We start from the raw sequence: 21257 nt of genomic DNA on the forward strand, positions 1-21257 counted from the left end.
TAAGCTCGCGAGCAGTGGCTGAAGGGGCTAGAAGGCGGATCCGAGAAGGGCGGGGAGACGTTACGTTGACGCGGGCGTGACCCTGCCAGAGGTTTGGCGGGTTTTCCGAAAGCCGCCGGACAGCGCGCGCGCTGAGGCCTGAGGAGAGGTGAGACGGGCTCCGGGGCGCGTAGTCGGGAGCTGAAGCTCACCTGGGTTGTGTGCAGGGGCCAGAGCAAGGGAGTAGAGAAGTGAGGCGCAAGCGAGGGGGTCTGGAGTCCGTCCGGGGTCGAGCGCGCCCGAGCCAGCGGAGGGAAGTCGGAGCGCGCAGCCCGCCCGGGAGAGTAGCGAGCGCCGCAAGCCGAGGTGAGTGTGTAAGGCGCAGACCGGGCCCCTTTCCACCGCCGGGCTCGTCCCTGCGTTAGCCGGACCGGGCCCCGGGCCCTTGCTCCCCCGGCCGGCTTATGGGGCCCCTCTGCGCCGAGAAGCTCCAAGATGGCGGGGCGGAGCTGGGGCGTGCCCGGGCACATCGACCTTCGGACCTCGTTGTGGGAAAACAGCAGCGGACCCTAGTCTTTAGAGCTGGGAGCAACCTTAGACGGCTTCCTTTCCCACCCCTGCTTTATGGGCGTCGGCGAGGAAGCCAAGATCCGGGGAGGTGTGGTGACTTAAAGTCACAGCTGTTTCATGTCGGGGCCAGGGTTTCCGGATTTCTGGTCAGTCTTCTTTCCATTACACCGTGTTTTGCTTACAAAGTACCAAACTCCAATTGCCAAAGGGAAATTTTCGTTATCTAATGCGGAAGACCTTTTAGTGATGCCTAAGGAACGATCTGTAGTGAGGTTTGTTTTTTTTTAAACTTCTAAAGTGAAGTGTAATATGTATGTGGAAAAGTGCACAAATCAAAAGTGTACACAGCTCCATGAATTATTAACAAAATGAATATACCTGTGTAATCACCACTCAGGTAAAGAAGTAGAACGCTGTCAGCCCTGCAGAAGCCCCGCTTGTGCCCCCTTGTCTAATACTCTCCCCGCTTCTCCCCAAAGGTAACCACTATATTGACTTCTAACACCCTTGACTGATTTTGCCTGTTTTTGAATTTTGTATAAGTAATACTGTATATTTATATTTTTGTGTCTGGCTTTGCTCAACATTCTGTCTGTAGATTCATACGTCTTTGCATATAGCAGTAATTCTTTTTCGTTGTTATATTGTATTCCTTATTCATTCTACCCATGGTAGACATTTGGGTTGTTTTTAGTTTTTGGCTTTTATGAGAAAGGCTGCTGAGAACATTTCTGTATACATTTTGGTGCACATGTGTGTGCTTTTCAGTGGGTTAATAATACAGAGTAGTGAAATTCTTGGGTCATAGCATTTGTCTATCTTCAGCTTTCACATTGAATACTACTTTTCCAAAGGTGTACCAGTTTACACTCAAACCAGCAGTGTTTGAGTGTTTAGTTGTTCCACATGATTGCTAACACTTGATATAGTCAATCTTTTTAATTTTAGCTATTCTGGTAGGTATATAGTTATATCTTGTGGTTTTAATATTTAATTTCCCTGATTCTTTTTTTTTTTTTTTAAAGATTTTATTTATTTATTTTTCCCCCAAAGCCCCAGTACATAGTTGTCTGTCATAGCTGCACATCCTTCCAGTTGCTGTATGTGGGACGCGGCCTCAGCATGGCCGGAGGAGTGGTGCCTCGGTGCGCACCCGGGATCCGAACCCAGGCCGCCGGCAGCGGAGAGCACGCACTCAACTGCTAAGCCACGGGGCCGGCCCATAATTTCCCTGATTCTTAATGAGGTTAAACATTTGTTCATATGTTTGTTGGGCCATTTGACTGTCTTCTGTTGTGAAGGCCGTGTTCACATCCATTGCCTGTTTTTCTCTTGGGTTGCCTGTCTTGCTGATTTGAAGGAATTCTTTATATATTCTGGTTATCAGCCCCTGGTGTATATATGTGGTAAATATTTTCTCCGCTCACTATAGTTTGACTTCATTCTCTTCATGGTGTCTTTTAATGGATAGAAGTTCTAAATAAAAGTATAGTCTAGTTTTTCAGTCTTTTCGTTTTTGGTTATTGCTTTACGTATCTAGTTTAAGAAGTCTTTCTCTGTCCCAAAGTTGTGAAGATATTTGTCTATATTCTAAAAGCTTTGTTTTTCCCATTACACTTAGATCTATAATCTACATTGGAAATTGATTATTTTTCTGTGGTATGAGATAGAGATCAAGTTTATTTTATTCTATAAGGCTATCCAATCAATCCAGTACTATTAATTGAAAAGACCATCCTTTCCCCATTACTCTGCAGTGCCATCTTTTCCGTAAATTATGAAGGGAGACATTTAAATTTAAATTATGTTCAGCTGATTCGATATTTGGACTTATAGACTCACATTATGCTAAATCTGCCATCTACGAGATCTGTATCTGTACCAATCAAGAACAAATGGTCATAAGTCTCTAAGAATGGAGATTTCATACCTGTTATCTTTTTTTTTTTTTTTTGTGAGGAAGATCAGCCCTGAGCTAACATCCATGCTAATCCTCCTCTTTTTGCTGAGGAAGACCGGCTCTGAGCTAACATCTATTGCCAATCCTCCTCCTTTTTTTTTCCCCCAAAGCCCCAGTAGATAGTTGTATGTCATAGTTGCACATCCTTCTAGTTGCTGTATGTGGGACGCGGCCTCAGCATGGCCAGAGAAGCAGTGCGTCGGTGCGCGCCCGGGATCCGAACCCGGGCTGCCAGTAGCGGAGCGCGCACTTAACCGCTAAGCCACGGGCCCGGCCCAATATCTGTTATCTTTTGAGTTAAATTTATCCTGATTGTTAAATTGTCCAGGTTGTTTTGGTGTGATTTAAGTCCATTTATTCTGTGGACATCAAGGCTTGTTCGCTTTTACTAATACCTCCTGAAAATAATTAAAAAATTTTTTTGTTCTCAGTTCTTCTTTTCAACCTGAGCAATCTTAACTCTATCATAACAACCTGACTTGAGCTTTGGGCCAATCTGGAAGCTCATCTGGAAGATTTCAGACTGAGCAGGGTACTTGCATGTTATTTATTCATTTGTGCATTCATTGAGGTCTGTAATTGATTAATATGGTGATCTTTAAATTTCATACACTCCTATCAGAAGCAAAATGTGTGACTACAAGCTATGATTCTTGCCTAAGATGAGAAGTGCCTTTCTCATCCCAGTCCATTGTTTCTGTCAGGAATGGAGGCTTATGGGCAGTCATTATGTACCTTCATTTCACTCCTGTCCCACCACCCCCAAACCCCGCTTGCTGGAAGGGAACAATGGAACTGAAGCAGTTTAATCTTTCATCATTTTTTTTTTTTTTTAATTTTAAGTAGAGTCTCAGAAAGTCTGCATTCATTTACCAAATATTTACCAAACACTTAACAGTTATGATGTATTATAGGGTGTATACAGATAAATAAGATTTGGCCCCTACCCTCCAGGAATATGAAGCAGGGGACCAGGTGAACATAGTTGATCTAGTTAAGCTGTGCATCTTTAAGAAGCAAAATAATCCTGACTCTTCTTAGTCTTTCTGTTAGGACTAGCTAAGTGGAAGGGAAAGCTGATGAGAGATTTGTTCTTTTTCCTGCCGTGGGTAGGTCAGTGATGAGACCAAAAGCCTAGCAAGTAATTCTTCAGAGATTTCTTGTAAAACTAAGTTTGCAGCTCTGTACTTTCTTTAGTGTTCTTCCTGATGGCCATCTGTATTTTTCAGTATTGAACACTGAGTAATGGCTATGCAGATGCAGCTTGAAGCAAATGCAGATACTTCTGTGGAAGAAGAGAGCTTTGGCCCACAACCTATTTCACGGTTAGAGGTATGTGCTTAGTTGCTAATTTTGGAATTACAATGCTGAACTAGATTATTCTACCTGTTGGGAGAAATCACAACTTTTACATATACTATTGGTGTGCTACCTAAGGTCAAGACCCAAATTAGAGTTTTCAGGAGGGTTGTCAAGGATCCTGTGGGGAAAGGCTTAAGATAGTTGCTAAACATGTCTGGCCAGATCACTTCTTTTGTCGAGAATTCTCCTACTTTATCATTTTTCTTTCTCAGAGCTGGATTGTCAGAAACTAAGAGACCCTAGGATCCCATGGTGGAGTCTCTGTTTGTACTATGTATGAAATTACTGTTCCGGGAACTATAGTGGCTTGGGCCAGCTATGTGGGAAGGAGAGAAGAGCAACATCTCTCCATTGACCCAGTCCTGTGCTGAAGTTACTAGGAAGACAGGTATCATAGACAGGGAGAAGGGCTTGAGGTGTTAAAGAATAAGAGCCAAACTCCAATTTAGGACTCTGCACAACAAGAGCTGGGGCCTTGGACTATTTCTGCCTGCTGTACAGAGGCCCCAGTGTGACGGCAGCTGACTTGGGCTGAAAGAAGTAGGAGTGAAAGCAGAGAAAGCCTTCATTCTTCTGTTTCTTTATACATATTCCTCCCATCCCCAGCTGAGCTTCAAGACTCCAGAAGTTACTTAAATGGGTTTGTGATAAACATTAGAGAGTTCAGAGTCATAACTTTTGGTATCGTGAGCATCCTTATACACACATATGTATTGCTTATCACTTAAATATTAATAGCAGACGTGGTTTCTGTGGGCAGATACTATTCTCTCCCCTCCCAAATCTTCCCTGACCCCCAAATACGTATACATCCCCCCACTAACTCGTGCTCTCCCAGAAGTCATGGTTTTGATGACTAGTAAAACTAAAGCTGACTTTGTATATAAGGAGAAAGAGGTGCCTTTGGGTGATTTGTTTTGAGAAGTATGGTATATAAGTCCCTGACCAAAAGTAGTTTTCCCCATTCTTAACTCAGTTGTTAGAGCAGAGCTTTCCAGTCCATGTGCTACAAAGAGGATATCGGTATGCTAAGATACTGCTCTTAGCTCTAGGGCAACCTGATCTGTTTACCCTAGCTTAGAGTAAATGATAACATTTTTTATGTGTGCTTGATATGGAAAACACTGGTTTAAAGTGGCCCTTTAGGGTCTAGGGTCTCAAAGTTCATTTAGAGTCCCAGTCATAAAGGGTTGAGAGTTACAGGTTTATTCCCAGTGCTTAGGAACTACTGATTTAATCTTAATTCATGATAAGTGTGCATGATAAGAGTTTTAATATACATGGCATAGGGCCCGTGGCTTAGTGGTTAAGTGCGCGAGCTCTACTACTGGTAGCCCAGGTTCGGATCCTGGGCGTGCACCGACACACCGCTTGTCCATGCTGAGGTGGCGTCCCACATACAGCAACTAGAAGGATGTGCAACTATGACATACAACTATCTACTGGGGCTTGGGGGAGAAAAAGGGAAAATAATAATAATAATAATAATAATAATATACATGGCATAGTGCTAGTTTACAACTGCTGGTTTTGATAATAAAAAGGTTGATAATTTGTTTAAATACCTCATATGTAAGGCACACTTTTCTTTCTTTTTTATTTATTTATTTATTTTTTTAAATTTTATTTATTTATTTTTTCCCCCAAAGCCCCAGCAGATAGTTGTACATCATAGTTGCACATCCTTCTAGTTGCTGTATGTGGGACACGGCCTCAGCATGGCCGGGGAAACGGTGCGTCGGTGCGTGCGCGGGATCCAAACCCGGGCTGCCAGCAGCGGAGTGCGCGCACTTAACCGCTAAGCCATGGGGCCGGTCCATGGGCACACTTTTCAAAGCTTTTGCATATAATATCACAGTTCTCAAAAAGAGCTCTGTGAAGTAGGTAGGGCAAATACCTGCACTGGACAGATGAGAGAACTGAAGCTTAAATTTATCCCTGGTTTTCTTCACTTGTAGCAATGTGGCATAAATGCCAATGATGTGAAGAAATTGGAAGAAGCTGGATTCCATACTGTGGAGGCTGTTGCCTATGCACCAAAGAAGGAGCTAATAAATATTAAGGGGATTAGCGAAGCCAAAGCTGATAAAATTCTGGTAAGTACTGCTTATGTGACCTAGGGAGGCATTAGTGGGAATAGTACAAAAGGTATACAGTGAAAGGTGGTGGTCTTCCTCCTTCCATCCCTCATTGTGTCATCCTGTCCCCCTTTCCAGAAGTGACTGCATTACCAGTTAATTATCTTTGTATGTGCCTCCTTGCATAAATTGAGATTTTCTCTAGGGAATTGCAGTATCATGGGATATGACATAAATACTGCCAAATTGACTACCCCTGTGCACTCCCACCAGCAGTGAGTGGTATGTACCTTCTCTTTCTAGGTATTGTGATCTCATGCCTTAGAAATATATTCATTAGTATGCAGCCACTAAAAACAGTTTCAAAGAATATTCATTGACATAGGAAAATGTTCCTGATATAAGAAAGCAGGTTAACAAAAGATGTGTGTGTGTGTGTGTATGTATGTATATATGTGTATGTATATATGTGCTTGATTTTTGTTTTTAAAATGTGTGTATTTGGGCTGGCCCCGTGGCTTAGCGGTTAAGTGCGCGTGCTCCGATCCCGGGTTCGGATCCCGGGCGCGCCCGACGTGCAGCTTCTCCGGCCGTGCTGAGGCCGCGTCCCACATACAGCAGGTGGAAGGCTGTGCAACTGTGACATACAACTATCTACTGGGGCTTTGGGGGGGGGATAAATAAATAATTTAAAAAAAATGTGTGTGTATTTATGTATAGCACATACACTGGGGATAAATACACTAAAATATTAATTTATTTCTTGATAGTAAGAATGTAAGAAATTTTTATTTTGCCTCAATTTTCTGGTTTCTACATTTTCTATAATAAACATGTATTACTTTTAAATAAAAAAGCTGTTTTTATTGCTTGAATATTAAAGTCATATTAATTATTATTAATCATAATGTTTTGTATTACTATTAATAATAATATTGATATATTATTACTGTTGATATATATTAATTAGGCTCTTAGTGTATATAATCTGTTAGTCAACTAATCACAGGCAAGATTCTTTAATAATGACGAGAATATGATTTCAAATCATGAGCTTGCTTTTTTTTTTTTTTTTTTACGTTAAAATGACATAAAAATGATTTTACTGGCTTAACAAAAGTGAGGTAGTAACTTAATAATCCCTTATACTGTATAGCACTTTATCTTTGAAATCCCATCTTTTTCATATATATTGTCATTTGGCCTTCATAACAACACTGAGAAAGATAGGTAGGGCCAGTATTATCTGTTTTACAGATGAGGAAGCTTAGGCACAGTGGTTCATTTATTTATCCAAGGTCATACAGATGATGGCAGAACTAAGACTAGAACCCAGTTACTTTCACCCTGTTATACTATGATCCTGTCTCATCTCCTGCCAACGTCTTACAGCTACTCTTTATTTTTCTTGCTTTGTATATCTTTAGCACTCATGATTCCCCATGATTACATTTTATTTTATGCACTTATCCTTTGGTATTCATCTAGTTATACAGTTTGATTAGCTTTACCCTTGAAGTTTTATATAGTGTAAAGCAAATATTTATATATAAAATTATATTTTCATATTTTCTATTGATTCCTATTATAGTTTCACAGAAATTTTCTCTGAAAAAGAATCTTCAAAAGCCAAAGAATCTTCAAAAAGATTGCATTTGTTGTTATCGGGTAGCTTCAGTGCATGAAGTTCTGCCATGTAACTTAGTCAAATGGACAATATCTGAGATTTGTTTGTATTTATTTAATATCTCATACATTAATATATGCACAACCCAGTAAATTCTGTTTTATTGGGTATTATACTAAGAGCTGTGAATTTTAAGCACTGGCAGTGCTGTTATTCCATTTATTTAGTACCATTCTATAATAGTAAGTCAGTCAGGGCTCAAAAATTGTAAGTAGTTCTTAATTTAAGTCCTTAGAGTAAAGATGTTGCCATCCATGGAAGTATGAAATCGTCATTTATTGGATTACTCAAATAAATAAATGTTTGTTGACTTAATTGGAAATAAGAGTTCTGAGTCCGTAATACCTAATTGAAAGATTGTGCTATTGACTAAGCCAGTAGGTGGCCCTAAAGTCTATTGTTTCTTTCTGGGCATCAGTTTTTGTGTCTGAACAAATCCTGACAGGGTCTTTACTTATGCCTTGTGAGATCTTAGTTTTAAAAATCAAATCTAATGTTCTGCTTCTGTGAAAACATAAATACAAACTTGTAATAAGTGAAACGAGATGTGCAAAGTGATACAGAAATGTCTTTTTATTTTTCTGTCCTTTAATTTTATATTATGAGTTTCTGGTGGGTAAACATTGTGTTATTTGCTTTTAAAGGTTAAAGAAGATTTGGTCAGTCACAGTGGCTATTCCATCCCATTCCCCCAGAGTCTTTGGAACTGAGACTTTCAGCAAGACTATCCTTGTCACAGTGGAGAAAGGAAACTAAAGGAAAGAAAAATCTGTTTTCAGAATATAAATCAAAGTGGCTAAGAGAGAAAGATATTGGGAATGAAACAATTCATTGAGAAGCTGCCAGATTCTTCTGTGGTCTTTTTCACATTTTCAAAGTTTAATGGGGCTTTTGTTGAGCTCTGCTCTCTTGGTGCACTATGATAGCACTGACAGATTCAGCATGGATATTTTTTGTAATATTTTCCTTTTACTTGCCATTCTATGTAGTGTCCAAGGGTTTGGTAGTTCTTGGGTATTGAAAACTCCAACAGATTTAAGACTTCTGCCTAGCACAGATGAAAGCAGGCTTATTATGTAAGTGTAAGAATACTAAAGTTCTGCCAAATTGCAGTTGCACAGTTTTACTTCAAATTTCACTTTGGTTATAATATTCTGTTTTTTTAAGAGCTCATAGACTAGAAAATGTAGAGGTTAAAATGACTAGAAGGGAAAGCATCTCCTATGAGTATTTTTTCTTCAACATTTTGTTATTAAAATTTTTGAACTTACTTCAGAACTGAATTTTACAGTGAACACTTAGATACCCACCACCTAGACTCTACCATTAACATTTTAATATATATTAAATTTATATTTATATCACCTATCTATTTATCTTTGCTTTATCACCTATCTATTTATCTCTTTATCCAACCATCAGTCTGTCTTGGATTTTGTTATGCTTTTCAAAAAAAGTTGCAGATGTCAATACAATTCCCCCTAAATATTTTAGCATATATTAGCTAGAGTTCAATATTGGTTGATAGTTTCTTCCCTCCTCTCTTTGGTATTTTTATTTTCTAATTTTCATGAATCTTCATGAATTTCATTCATCCTGAAGATAAATAGAAGTTATGGGAAGAGACATCACAGAAAAAAGAAGGGAAGAAATTCTCAAAGAAAGAATACAAGAAAATTTCCCAGAGCTAAAGGAAGCAGAAGTCTTACATAGTGAGACACACAACTAGACACATCATTGTGAAATTTTAGTATACCAGTCATAAACAGGAGATTCAAAAGGTTTCAGAGAGAAAAAACTAAGTGACCTAAAAAAACAAAAATCAGAAAGACAGGACGTTTCTCATCAGAAATATGGATGGTAGAAGGTAGTAGAGCAATGCCTGCAAAGATCTGAGAGAAAATAATTTTTTTTATTGATGTCTTAATAGTTTATAACATTGTGAAGTTTTAGTTGTACATTATTATTTGTCCGTCACCATATAAATGCCTCCCTTCACCCCTTGTGCCCCTCCCTCAACGCCCTTGCCCCAGGTAACCACCAAACAGTTCCTGAGAGAAAATAATTTTGAACCTAGCCAATTCTATTGTAACAATATTATTAATCAAGTATTAGGGCAGAATAAAACATTTTCAGAAATATAGGAATTCTGAACATTTTTCTCTCATCCACTCTTTCTTAGGAAGTTACCTGAGAATATACTTTACCAAAATGAGGGTGGAAAACAGGATCTAGGTTAGAGTGGCTCCAACTTAAGTACTCAGTGAAGGAAGGCTCAGGACAATAGCTAGCCTGGAGAGCAGACAGCCCAGTTTGGAGAAGGAAAGGACATCTTCAGGGGGAAAGAAGGAGTCAATAGAATACATAGTAAGATTGAGAGGCTGGAAAATTTGAGAAATGATAAAGTCAGAATAGTAGAGAAAGACATGGCTCAGATAAAAAAGCAAGGTAAAATGGAGCATGATTTTAAAACTGGTGGTGTATAAAAAAATTTATTTGAGTTTGAAAGTAGAAACCTTTGAGAGACATAGAGTTGTTGACATTGGAACCTTAGTGAAAGAATTGTATTTCTAGCACACCATTTGGTTCTGCAGTGAATTATATTTACAAAGCTATAATATAAACATGGTAATGAATTTTCAAGAGAAGTATTAAGTAGACAAGTTTAGAAAATAATGCAAACCCACTAATCAGCTGTTCACTGATTTTTTTTCTTTTCTTTGTAGAAAATCTTGAATTACAAGTGTAATCTCTTTACTTGCTGTAGATTTATTCAGTTTTTCTTTCTGTTTTTTTTTTGGTAGTCAAACTCAGATAATTTATTTTACTGAATTTAGATTCAAATTCAACTAATCATTCAGTGCTTTGGCTTGGATTCCTTTTCTACTTGAGTGAGTTTTGATAGTTTGTGTCTTTCTGGGAATTTGCCTATTTCATCTAAGTTATCTGATTTGTTGGCATAGAGCTTTATTTTTGTAAGGTTAGTAGTAATGTCCCCTCTTTCATTCCTGATTTTAGTTATTTGAGTCTTCTTTTTTTCTTGGTCTAGCTAAAGGTTTATCAATTTTGTTGATCTTTTCAAAGAACCTACTTCTGGTTTCATTGATTTTCTCTATTATATTTCCATTCTCTTATTTCATCAGTTTCTGCTCTAATCTTATTTCCTTCCTTCTTGCTTTATGTTTAGTTTGCTCTTCTGTTTCCAGTATCTTAAGGTGGGAGCTTAGATTATTGATTTAAGATCTTTCTAATATAAGCATTTACAGCTATAAATTCCCCTTTAAGCACTGCTTTTGCCACATCCCATAAGTTTTGGTATGTTGTGTCTTTCATTTTCATTCATCTCGAAGTATTTTCTAATATCCCTTGTGATTTCTTCTTTGACTCATTGGCTATTTAGGAGTGTAATGTTTAATTTCCACATATTCGTGAATGCATTTATTTTTAAATTTTGGAATGAACCTACAGACTGATCATTGAAGACTTATCAATGACTACAAAATAGGATATAAATGTTCTCAACCTTGACAGTGTAAAAAAAAAAAAGTACAGCTGACAGATGGGGAAGTAGACATGGAGATAGAAGAGATCAAAGGAAAAATGTCCTCATTTAACGGTGGTTGAAAGTTAAGATACAGTCTGTGGTTGATGGAACAGGAAACCAAGCTTTAAATGTGTTGTTAGACTCTGTACTATATTGTTACATTTGTCATAAATTGGGTGAAGTACACATGTGGGTCTCTAATTTTGTTTTTACTACATGAATGTGTTACTTGAATTGGCAATTAAAAAATTAATCTTTGTGGAGTCTCTAAATTAGTTTATCCTTTAGTTTCCAGAGAGATAAAATAATACTAGAACTAGAACTACTGGTATTTTGATGACTTTTTACAGAGACATCATTCTGGAAATTTTGTTAGATGTTGTCTCTTCCCACTGTATGCCTGGTTCTTGTTTTACTAAGCATATTTTGTTGATTTGACATTTCTTATTTTCCCCAGACTGAGGCAGCTAAATTAGTTCCAATGGGTTTCACCACTGCGACTGAGTTCCACCAAAGGCGATCAGAGATCATACAGATTACTACTGGCTCCAAAGAGCTTGACAAACTACTTCAAGGTGTAGTAATCCCTTACCCTATGTTGTGAACTGCAGTTAGCAAAGCATCCAGGTCATAGAACAAAACTAAAGTATTTGGGTAGAATTTATGTGTTAGATATGATTAAGAGATAAGAGAAGTATCCACACTGAAGAAGTAAGACTGCGGCAGGGTGGAACCTGACTTATAAAATACTAAAATTATCTTCCAGTTAAATAATTTAATCTCCATTTAATATTGTATCCAGAGAGTAAGCTCCCTTTGCCTAAAGAAATAATTATAATTATAACCTACTCTACCACAAGGTTGAAAATCTGATGACTGGTTAAAACACTCCATGTTTGAATACTACATTATAGTATCAATACATTGTAGTACACGCTAATCTTCAGGACTTTATAGAAAGCTGTAAAGTTTTTGAACTTTTGGAAACATTGCTGTCCTAAATTATTGCAAAATTAGATTTGGTTCTTGTTGCTTCCCCAAATATTTAATCATTTAAGTTTTCTGTCTTTTAGGGTGCAAAATAGCATGAGTTCAGGAATCACACTCAAACTTGAGTGTTAGCTCTCCCTCTTGTTCCCATTCCCAGCATTTGCTGGCTGTATTACTTGGTGCAAATTACTTAATATCTCTACGCCTCAGTTTTCTTATCTTCATAATGAAGATAAAAAGACTTCCTACCTTATAGGTTATTGGAATTAGATGAAATGATACATATAAATACGTAGCACAGTGCCAGGTACACAAGAAACATTTAGTAAGTATTAGATGATATTATTATTTATAATTTTTTTTAAATGACTGCTTATTGACTTGTGATAGTATAGTTCTGTGTCTTGATTGTGGTAGTAGTTACATGAAGCTACAGATGTGATAAAATTGCATAGAAGACACAAATGAGTGCATGTATAACTGGAAAAATCTGAATAAGCTCTGTGGATTGTATCAATGTCACTTCTGATATTGATACTATACTATTGTTATGTAAAATGTTAATATTGGGGGAGGCTGGGTGAAGAATTCATGGGACCTCCCTGTACATGTCTTTGCAGTTTTCTACAAATCTAGAATTATTTCAAAATAGAAAGTATTTTAAAAATTACTGCTTGTTGAAAATTAGATTTCCAAATTATGTAAACATCTTTCTGATGAGCTCCAAGGACATTTCTTTGATTCTTGTTTCTAAACACTGTATTATGCTAAGAGGTGTTTCTTATTGCTCTTTTAGGAGGAATTGAGACAGGATCCATTACAGAGATGTTTGGAGAATTCCGAACTGGGAAGACCCAGATCTGTCATACATTGGCTGTAACATGCCAGGTGAGCTATTGGGGCTCTCACTAATCAAATCAGCAAGAATGAGTTGATTCCGGCTATTTGCAAGCATCTTTTGGGCTGGACATAAAAGGCACTTTCTCTGTTCTCAAGAATCCTGTAGACTCCTACTGCAAAATTCTTCCACATTGTAAGAAACTTCCAGATCATTGATTTCAAATACTTTTGTACCATCTGCTAGGCCTCCCCTGGCTTTCACCTGTCCTCTTCACTAGTCTAGATTTTATGATTCATCATTAAAGTTATTCCTTTACAAATACCCTCAGATTTACATCCCCCACCTGAAGAGATGCCAATCTTAGATGAATCCTATCTGTCTTCTCAGTGCCTATTCCCAGATAGTCAATCATACTGGAGAAAAATCATAACATAAAGCTGATTGGCTTCACTTAAATTCAAGGTGACAAACTAGGTTAACATTCAGTCAATAATGTTTGGCAGATCTACTGAATTTCTCCATTTAGGCATACTTTTTCCCACTTAGTAAGACAACTATCTCATACTTTCTCCTTTCTCCTCAAACCTTCTTGCTTCTCTTCAACCCTCACTCTCAGCCAATGACCTAACTTGCTCTTCACTTCAAATTTATAAATCCACCTACATTTATACCCATCTTTTCTTATCTTAGATTACAATGGAGAAAGTGTCTCTTTTCCTCTCAGAGGCCCATCCTACCAGTGTGATCTGGTTATCATCTCCTGCCACCTTCTCAAGGACTCTACCCCTATTTTCTCAAGGACTCTACTCCTGTTTTCTGCTCTGCCTCTCTATTAGATTGTCCTCATCGGTATACAAACATGCCTATTTCCTCCTTTAGGAGAAAACCTTTCCCGGACTCCTTCAGTTTCTTCTTCCTTTACTTATGCTCCCATTCATGGGTGGATTTGGAAACCGACACAGTGAGTTAAATGATGGCCCTTAGGCCATCATCGCATTTAAGTAGTAGATACAAGAGTCAAACCAGACTTCAGAGCCCATGCTCTTAAAACCTTTGTAAGATTAGAACCTGCAATTGGCTTGTTCTCTGCTACGTTGCTAGTCAGTGCTCGGCACTCAGTAAATACTTGTATGGATGGAGATGATAAAATAGATGTCCTAAGGCATACCTGATATATTATAAATGGTATAGAGGAAGTAGCATAACTATTTAAGGAAGAGAGAGGGATTACTTCACCCTAGAGTAATCATAGAATACTTTATGGAGAAAAAAGATTGGACCAGACTCCTCAAGAATGCTAAATTTGAGCAGGTAAAGAAATTAAAAATCATTTAACTGCAGGGAATGGTATGAACAGAAGTACAGGGTACAGGGAGGCATAATGTATTGAGGAGAAGACAATAAACCATTTACTTAGCTCAGAAGTTTTATTTGGAAGAGTTGTAGAAGATAAACCTTAAAAGGATACATTAAGACCATATTTTAGAAGGTCTTGACCGCAGTATAAGAAGTTTAGATTTGATTCTGTAAAGAGTGGGGATCATTCAATGTTTTTCTTTTTTTCTTGCTGAGGAACATTATATCTGAGCTAATATCTGTTGCCAATCTTCCTTGTTTTTTGCTTGAGGAAGATTAGCCCTGAGCTAACATCTCTGCCAGTCTTCCTCTACTTTACATGTGGGTTGCCACCACAGCATGGCTGACGAGTGGTATAGGTCTGCCCCGGGCGTCTGAACTCGTGAACCTAGGCCGCCCAAGGGGAACGTGCCAAACTTAACCACTACGCCATGGAGCCGGCCCCCATTCAATGTTTTTCAACTGGAGAGTAACATAAGCAAAATTTTCAAAAATATTCTGGTAGCAACCTGTTGAATGTATTGAAAGGAGAGGCGAGAGCTGAGGATATTTGATGTATGATTATTACAAGCTTCGCTGATCAGGACTAAACTAAAATAGTCAGACTAAAGGGATATAGGCAGAAGATGTACAGTCCTACATCGCTTAAAAATGGGGATATGTTCTAAGAAATGCATCATTAGGTGATTTTGTTGGTGTGTGAACATCATAGAGTGTACTTACACAAACCTAGATGGTATAGGCTACTACACACCTAGGCTATATGATACTAATCTTACGGGGCCACTATCCTATATGCAGTTCCTCATTGACTGAAGCATTGTTATGTGGTGCATGGCTGTAAAGGGCAGCACTTAATGATTGACAATAAAAAATACCCCTCAGCCCAACGGTGTATCAATTTGATAAACTCTAAAAACGATTTAGGAGAGAGAGACAGTTTTTATGGAAAGATGAGTTCAAGTTTAGAGATGGTGAGTTTGAGATGATGAGACAACCAAGTGAAAATTTCTAGCAGTATTTAGAGATGTGCAACTAAGTCTTACATAGAGAAGTAACATTGGAATCTCTGAAAAATGAAAGATCAATGAAAGAAAGAAGGCTATAGAAGAGAAAGTAACCCAACTTTTCACTATTTTGCAACTTCAAGCAATGTTGTGAGGAATCCTTTTTCCTCTTTGAGTGGGATCCTAGCATGCCCTGGCTTTAAGGGTATGCTGCTGTGAGTGGCTGGCCCACAAAGTACCCTGGAACCTGACTCATTCCCATGGGCCAACTCTTAAAATGTTTTGAGGCTTTATTACAGTTTTAGGTATTTTGAAGAAAACGGCATTATTTTAATTTAGATAGATTATACTCACTTCTCCTACGGACACAACTTATTGATGGAGTTCTAGAACAACTGAAATGAAATCTGCCTTGTTATATCATTATGATAGAGGAGGCTTCCCAGTATCTTTCCAGTCTAGTATGAGTTTTTATCCTCTCAATAAAGTAACAGTAGTTCTTGGACCTCATTTATGAATTTAGATATCAAATATAAATTGTTCTCTTTTGTGTTTTTTCCCTTATAAAACAAGTTATCAACTATCCTTCATAATTTATTCTGTGTCTAAATAGCACTTTATCAAAAAATATTTGTTACATCAATGTAATACTGTGCTATAGGTAAAGATGGTATGTGCCATAAAAAAATAGGAATTTTGGGGGCTGGCCCGGTGGCATAGTGGTTAAGTTCACGTGCTCCACTTCAGCAGCCCAGGGTTTGCAGGTTCAAATCCCGGGTGCGGACCTACGCACTGCTTATCAAGCCATGCTGTGGCAAGCATCCCACATAAAATAGAGGAAGATGGGCACAGATGTTAGCCCAGAGCCAATCTTCCTCAGCAAAAAGAGGAGGATCGGCAACAGATGTTAGCTCAGGGCTGATCTTCATGAAAAAAAAGTGGGGGGGGGATTTTGTTAGTACCCTGTATCTTGCATAGGGTTCACATTTAGTAAAACACGTATCTGTAGAGACTAATGTAATGAGACTGATTTTCTCAAGTCACCCAAGAAAATCTGTCTCATTTTTTTCGTGTTATGATATGTCCTTCATCAGTCACCACTTCTGCTTGAAGCAGTGAATGCCATTTCTTGAAATAGGAAAATATTCTGGTTCTTTATGAATACAAGTTTATCTCACAGCAAGAGATAGTCTCCTGTTTTTCTCATCATTTTCCCTTCTCTCTTGTCATTTTAATTGTATTTCTTGCCTCTATTGCTCTACTGATCTTTTCATTGCAGACCAAAATGTCACCATATGTCTTATGAGACAGCCAAGTTAGGATTCCACGTAGACCTAAGCCATTGTTGGCTTTCCTCAAATAATTCTGAGGAGGAGAGAGCTGGGGGGACAGGAGAACTTTTAGGATAATAAGGGAGGACGCATTGAGAAGAAGAAGAGTGGTAGTAAGCCATGGGAGCTATAGCTTATTGCCTGAGCACCATTAGAAAATTGTTAGCTAAAGGGAAATAGGACTGTTTAAAATATCACCCTGACATGGGTCATTTGACATGGTGTGTGACATTTTTAAATAGAAATGTTTTCCCCCATGTTTTGACAGGAATTCATGTGAAATAAATATTTAGAGAACAGTACACAATATCTATAGTTGCCAGGGTAAATCAGCATATCACGCTGATGTTCTTCAGTTGTATAAACAGACTCCTATCCTGGGAATGTTTATTAAGTTGTCAGATAATGCCTGTCAACAATAAACTGAAGCAAAATTCTCAAACATGTTCTCTCTATAAAAATAACTGAACATTCACAGGTGGCCAAACAACTATAGATCTTTGTTGTTTTTGTTTGTTTTTTTCAGAGAAGAAATACTAATTCATTAATAATAAAAAGGATTACATTTCACCAGCCTAAGAGCTGGAGCCAGAGGTATAGAGAGGACGTTAGATTACTACTTAAATGTAAACATTGTCTGCTCTCATTTGTTCAGATTTTTTCAACTTAATGAAGTGAAACCCCATTATGTGTTAGATCTTTGTCTACCAGTTAAGTTATGTAAAGTTGAGAGCCATAGTTAGGTTACAAAAATGAACAGCCCATGCTTGTTCAAAGTACTAGAGTCATTTTAAAATTCTGAGAAGACAATTTAACTTAAGTACTGATTTTAAATGCACATGCCCTTTGACAGCAAATGCGTCTTACAAAACTTCTCACATATGGTCAAGGATAAATGTACAAAGAATTTACAATAGCGTTATAAAATGGTGAAAGTTCAAAACAACCTGCATCACTATAAAATAGGAAGAAGAGTTAAATTATGGTACTAAGCAGTTATTAAAAATAGCTAACTTGGTGGTATCCCAGCCCAGTAACACAAGATGGCTGTGATGGCACTGGGAGGGCAAGGTGGAGGAGACAGAATGGGTTGGAGTGCAGAGTATATAGTCCATCCACTTGAGACTAGCCCAGCAATACACTGGGACCTTGTCCACTCCTCTGCTAACAGTCTGCCTACCTGTGCCCAGCCACCTTATGGCCTCTTTTCTGCCCAAGGAGGTCTACCAAGCTGGAAAAGAATCCCCTCTCATGCTAGCACTAAAGATATCAGAAACTGAGAGAAGGGGAGAACCTCATTCATCGTAATTCCTGGGGACTTAGCCCTCTAAGTTTCAAGATTTTCTCCTCCCCAAAAAACTTAAGGCAGCTTCTGCTTTCTGTCCTCTTGGCCAGTAGTTCCAAACCTTTCCTCTATCAAGACTCTCTTTTGTGTATGTATTCCTTGCTCCTTCTGTGGATTCCTATGGTTTGAAAGATTTTATCTGCCAACCTGCCAAATGATAACGTAATCATTTTTTCCTTTCCAAGTTAATAAAGGCTTTGTAACTGAGTATATGCTAAAATCAGTGCCCTAGAGATGGAGGATCTCATAAGTCTTCAGAGTGCTGTCTGTATGCCAGGCACTGCGCTAAAATAAACACTTTACATGAATTATTTAATCTTCAAAATAATCCCATAAGATGGATTTTATCTACATTTTACAGAAAAGGAAACTGAGAATTAATATTTTCAGGGTCACATAGTAAGTGGCAGAACCACATAGTATATAAAAAGTATTTGTATGAAAATGATCTGGGAGATGGGAGTGATGAAGAAGAGCTTTCAATTTTGACTTGACTTACTCCATATTGTTTGAATTTTTAATACAAGCATATAGTACTTTTGTAATTTTGAAGAAAAAGATTTCTCAGAGATAGGAAAAGAAAGAAAATTTGGTGCTCCAGGCCCTTAATATAAAATGTCCTAAAGGATTTTCTTCAGAATTTAAACATGAATTGTGGCTTCAAACTAGATTTCTAGGGTAGAAACTACCTTTAGCATCATTCTTTTAAAATTTGTAGAACTCAAAGATATCTAGCATGGGATGGGGAGCCGAAAGCAGAAATTCCCTTGAGTAGCTCATGAGACAGTTTTCATGGCATTCCTCCCTTTCTTTCTTTTTTTTCAACTCTTTCTATTATTATTTTTTTCTTTTTTCTTCTCTTGTTCATTTTTAACATCTGTGTGTACTGTTGGAGCAAACACCTTTTTTCTTCTTTTTTGCTGATACTGTAAACTTCTAGGATGCCCCTGGGGCACTGCCAGTATCCTTTAGTAACCCACAGGAATGAACTGTGCTCAATAAAGTGAGGTAAAAGTGTGGTCTGGATATGCTAAAATTAATTGAGTATCACATGAGAATCTAAATAATCTTCCAAATGTTTCTACTCTTGAGAGAATTGATCAGTCTTGTGTTGGTATACAGTCATAGAATTTTATCACCTACTTTGAACTATATTTCCAAGCAGTCCAACTCTGGCAAGACTCTGGCCTCACATACCAGGGAACACAATGAGCTTCATATCCACTGCTAGGTTTATTTCTGTCAGAAGGGAATGCCTCCTCTCTACCTCTGATTGTCACTTTAAAATGTTTTTTCTGTTTGCCTTATTGAGAGTGGGGGAATTACAGGCCCATCATGGGGAGTTTGATCAGTTATATCAGAAGTACAGTGTTCATTTCCACTGTTCTTTTTGTTCTCTCTAGCTTCCCATTGATCGAGGTGGAGGTGAAGGAAAGGCCATGTACATTGACACTGAAGGTACCTTTAGGCCAGAACGGCTGCTAGCAGTGGCTGAGAGGTAGGTTACTGGATTAGATGAGAGAAATATGGCTGCACCTGTCACTGTAGTGATTGCCAGGGTTAGTTGGGCTGATGAATGTCTTTTCTCTTACTGCTCCATATCCCGATGTTGTATGTGTGGTTCAAAAGAATGACCTTCCTTAGTAGAGAAGAGCATTCTTCGTTAGTCAAAAATCTATGAATTGCCATCAGACTGGATAAGAAACAAGATCTAACTATATGCTGTCTTCCAGAGAAACACTTTAGATTCAAAGACACAAGTAGGTTGGAAGTAAAAGGATGGGATGGAAGAAGATATTGCATGCAAACAGTAACCACAAAAAAGCTGGAGTGACTATACTAATATAGACTTTAAGACAAAAAAAATTACTAGAGACAGAGGAACATTTTATAATTAAAAGGTTAGTTCATCGGGAAGTTATAACAATTATAAACATATACACACCTAATAACAGAGCCCCAAAATATGTGAAACAAAAACTGACTTAATTGAAAGGTGAAATAGCCAATTCAACCATAATAATTGGGGACCAACATCTTACTTTCAATAACAGAACATTTATCAGATGCCCTGATAAAGGGCATTTATGAAAAACCTACAGCTAGCATCATACTTAATGGTGAAAGTCTGAATTACTTTCTCCTTAAGATTGGAAACAAGGCAAGGATGTCCATTCTCATTACTTACATTCCACATTGGACTGAAGGTCTTAGCCAGTGCAGTCAAGCAAGAAAATGAAATAAAAGGCATCCAGATTGGGGTGGAAGAAGTAAAACTACCTATTCACTGATGACATGATCCTGTATGTAGAAAATCTTAAGGAATCTACACAAAGAAAAAACTACTAGAACTAAATTAATTCAGCAAGTTTGCAGGAAACAATGTCAATATTAAAAAATCCATTGTATTTCTATATACTAGCAATGAACAAATCAAAAATTAAGAAGACTCAGCAACAAAAAGAATAAAATACTTAGTAATAAATGTAACAGAAGTGCAAGACTTGTACACTGAAAACTACAAAACATTGCTGAGAGAAACTGAAGATCTACATAAATAGAGAAACGTTCTACATTTATAGATAGGAAGACACAATCTTAAAATGGTAGTTCTCTCTCAAATTGATCTATAGACTCAACACAATCCCTATTGAAATTCTAGCAAGTTTTTTGTAGAAACTGACAACCTGATTATAAAATTTGTATGGAAATATCAAGGACCCAGAATAGCCAAAACATTCTTGAAAAAAATAATTGGAGGTCTTAGTCTTCCTGATTTTATATATATATATTTTAAAGATTTTATTTATTTATTTTTTCCCCCCAAAGCCCCAGTAGATAGTTGTATGTCATAGCTGCACATCCTTCCAGTTGCTGCATGTGGGACTTGGCCCCAGGATGGACGGAGAAGTGGTGCCTCGGTGCGCGCCCGGGATCCGAACCCGGGCCACTAGCATCGGAGCGCGCGCACCTAACCACCAAGCCACAGGGCCGGCCCTTAGTCTTCCTGATTTTAAAACTTACTATAAAGTAACAGTAATCAAGACAGGTTGGTGTTGGCATAAGAGATAGGCATAAATCAACGGAACAGAACTGAGAGTTCAGAAATAAATTCTAGCATTTATAGTCATTTGATTTTTGACAAAGGTACCAAGGCAATTTAGTGGGGGAAATAATAGTGAAATAATAGTCTTTTCAATAAATGGT

At 38.0% G+C, this 21257-nt stretch overlaps 1 protein-coding gene across 4 annotated transcripts in view; it reads left to right on the forward strand.

The window, feature by feature from the left end:
- Nucleotides 1-21257, forward strand: part of RAD51 (RAD51 recombinase) — a 26984-nt gene continuing 5727 nt past the window's right edge. The window contains exons 1-7 of one of the 4 annotated variants that reach the window (XM_087425252.1): nt 130-148; nt 947-1028; nt 3739-3841; nt 5830-5967; nt 11638-11755; nt 12967-13058; nt 19454-19548. In XM_087425252.1, the coding sequence (XP_087281378.1) occupies nt 3755-3841; nt 5830-5967; nt 11638-11755; nt 12967-13058; nt 19454-19548 (530 nt within the window). In that variant the 5' untranslated portion in view covers nt 130-148; nt 947-1028; nt 3739-3754. The other 3 variants (XM_087425251.1, XM_087425254.1, XM_004421420.3) reach the window with 3 other exon arrangements.

This window comes from Ceratotherium simum, chromosome 3, assembly GCF_057802395.1.
Source record: "Ceratotherium simum simum isolate JZ-2026a chromosome 3, ASM5780239v1, whole genome shotgun sequence".
Classification (NCBI taxonomy): Eukaryota; Metazoa; Chordata; class Mammalia; order Perissodactyla; family Rhinocerotidae; genus Ceratotherium; species Ceratotherium simum.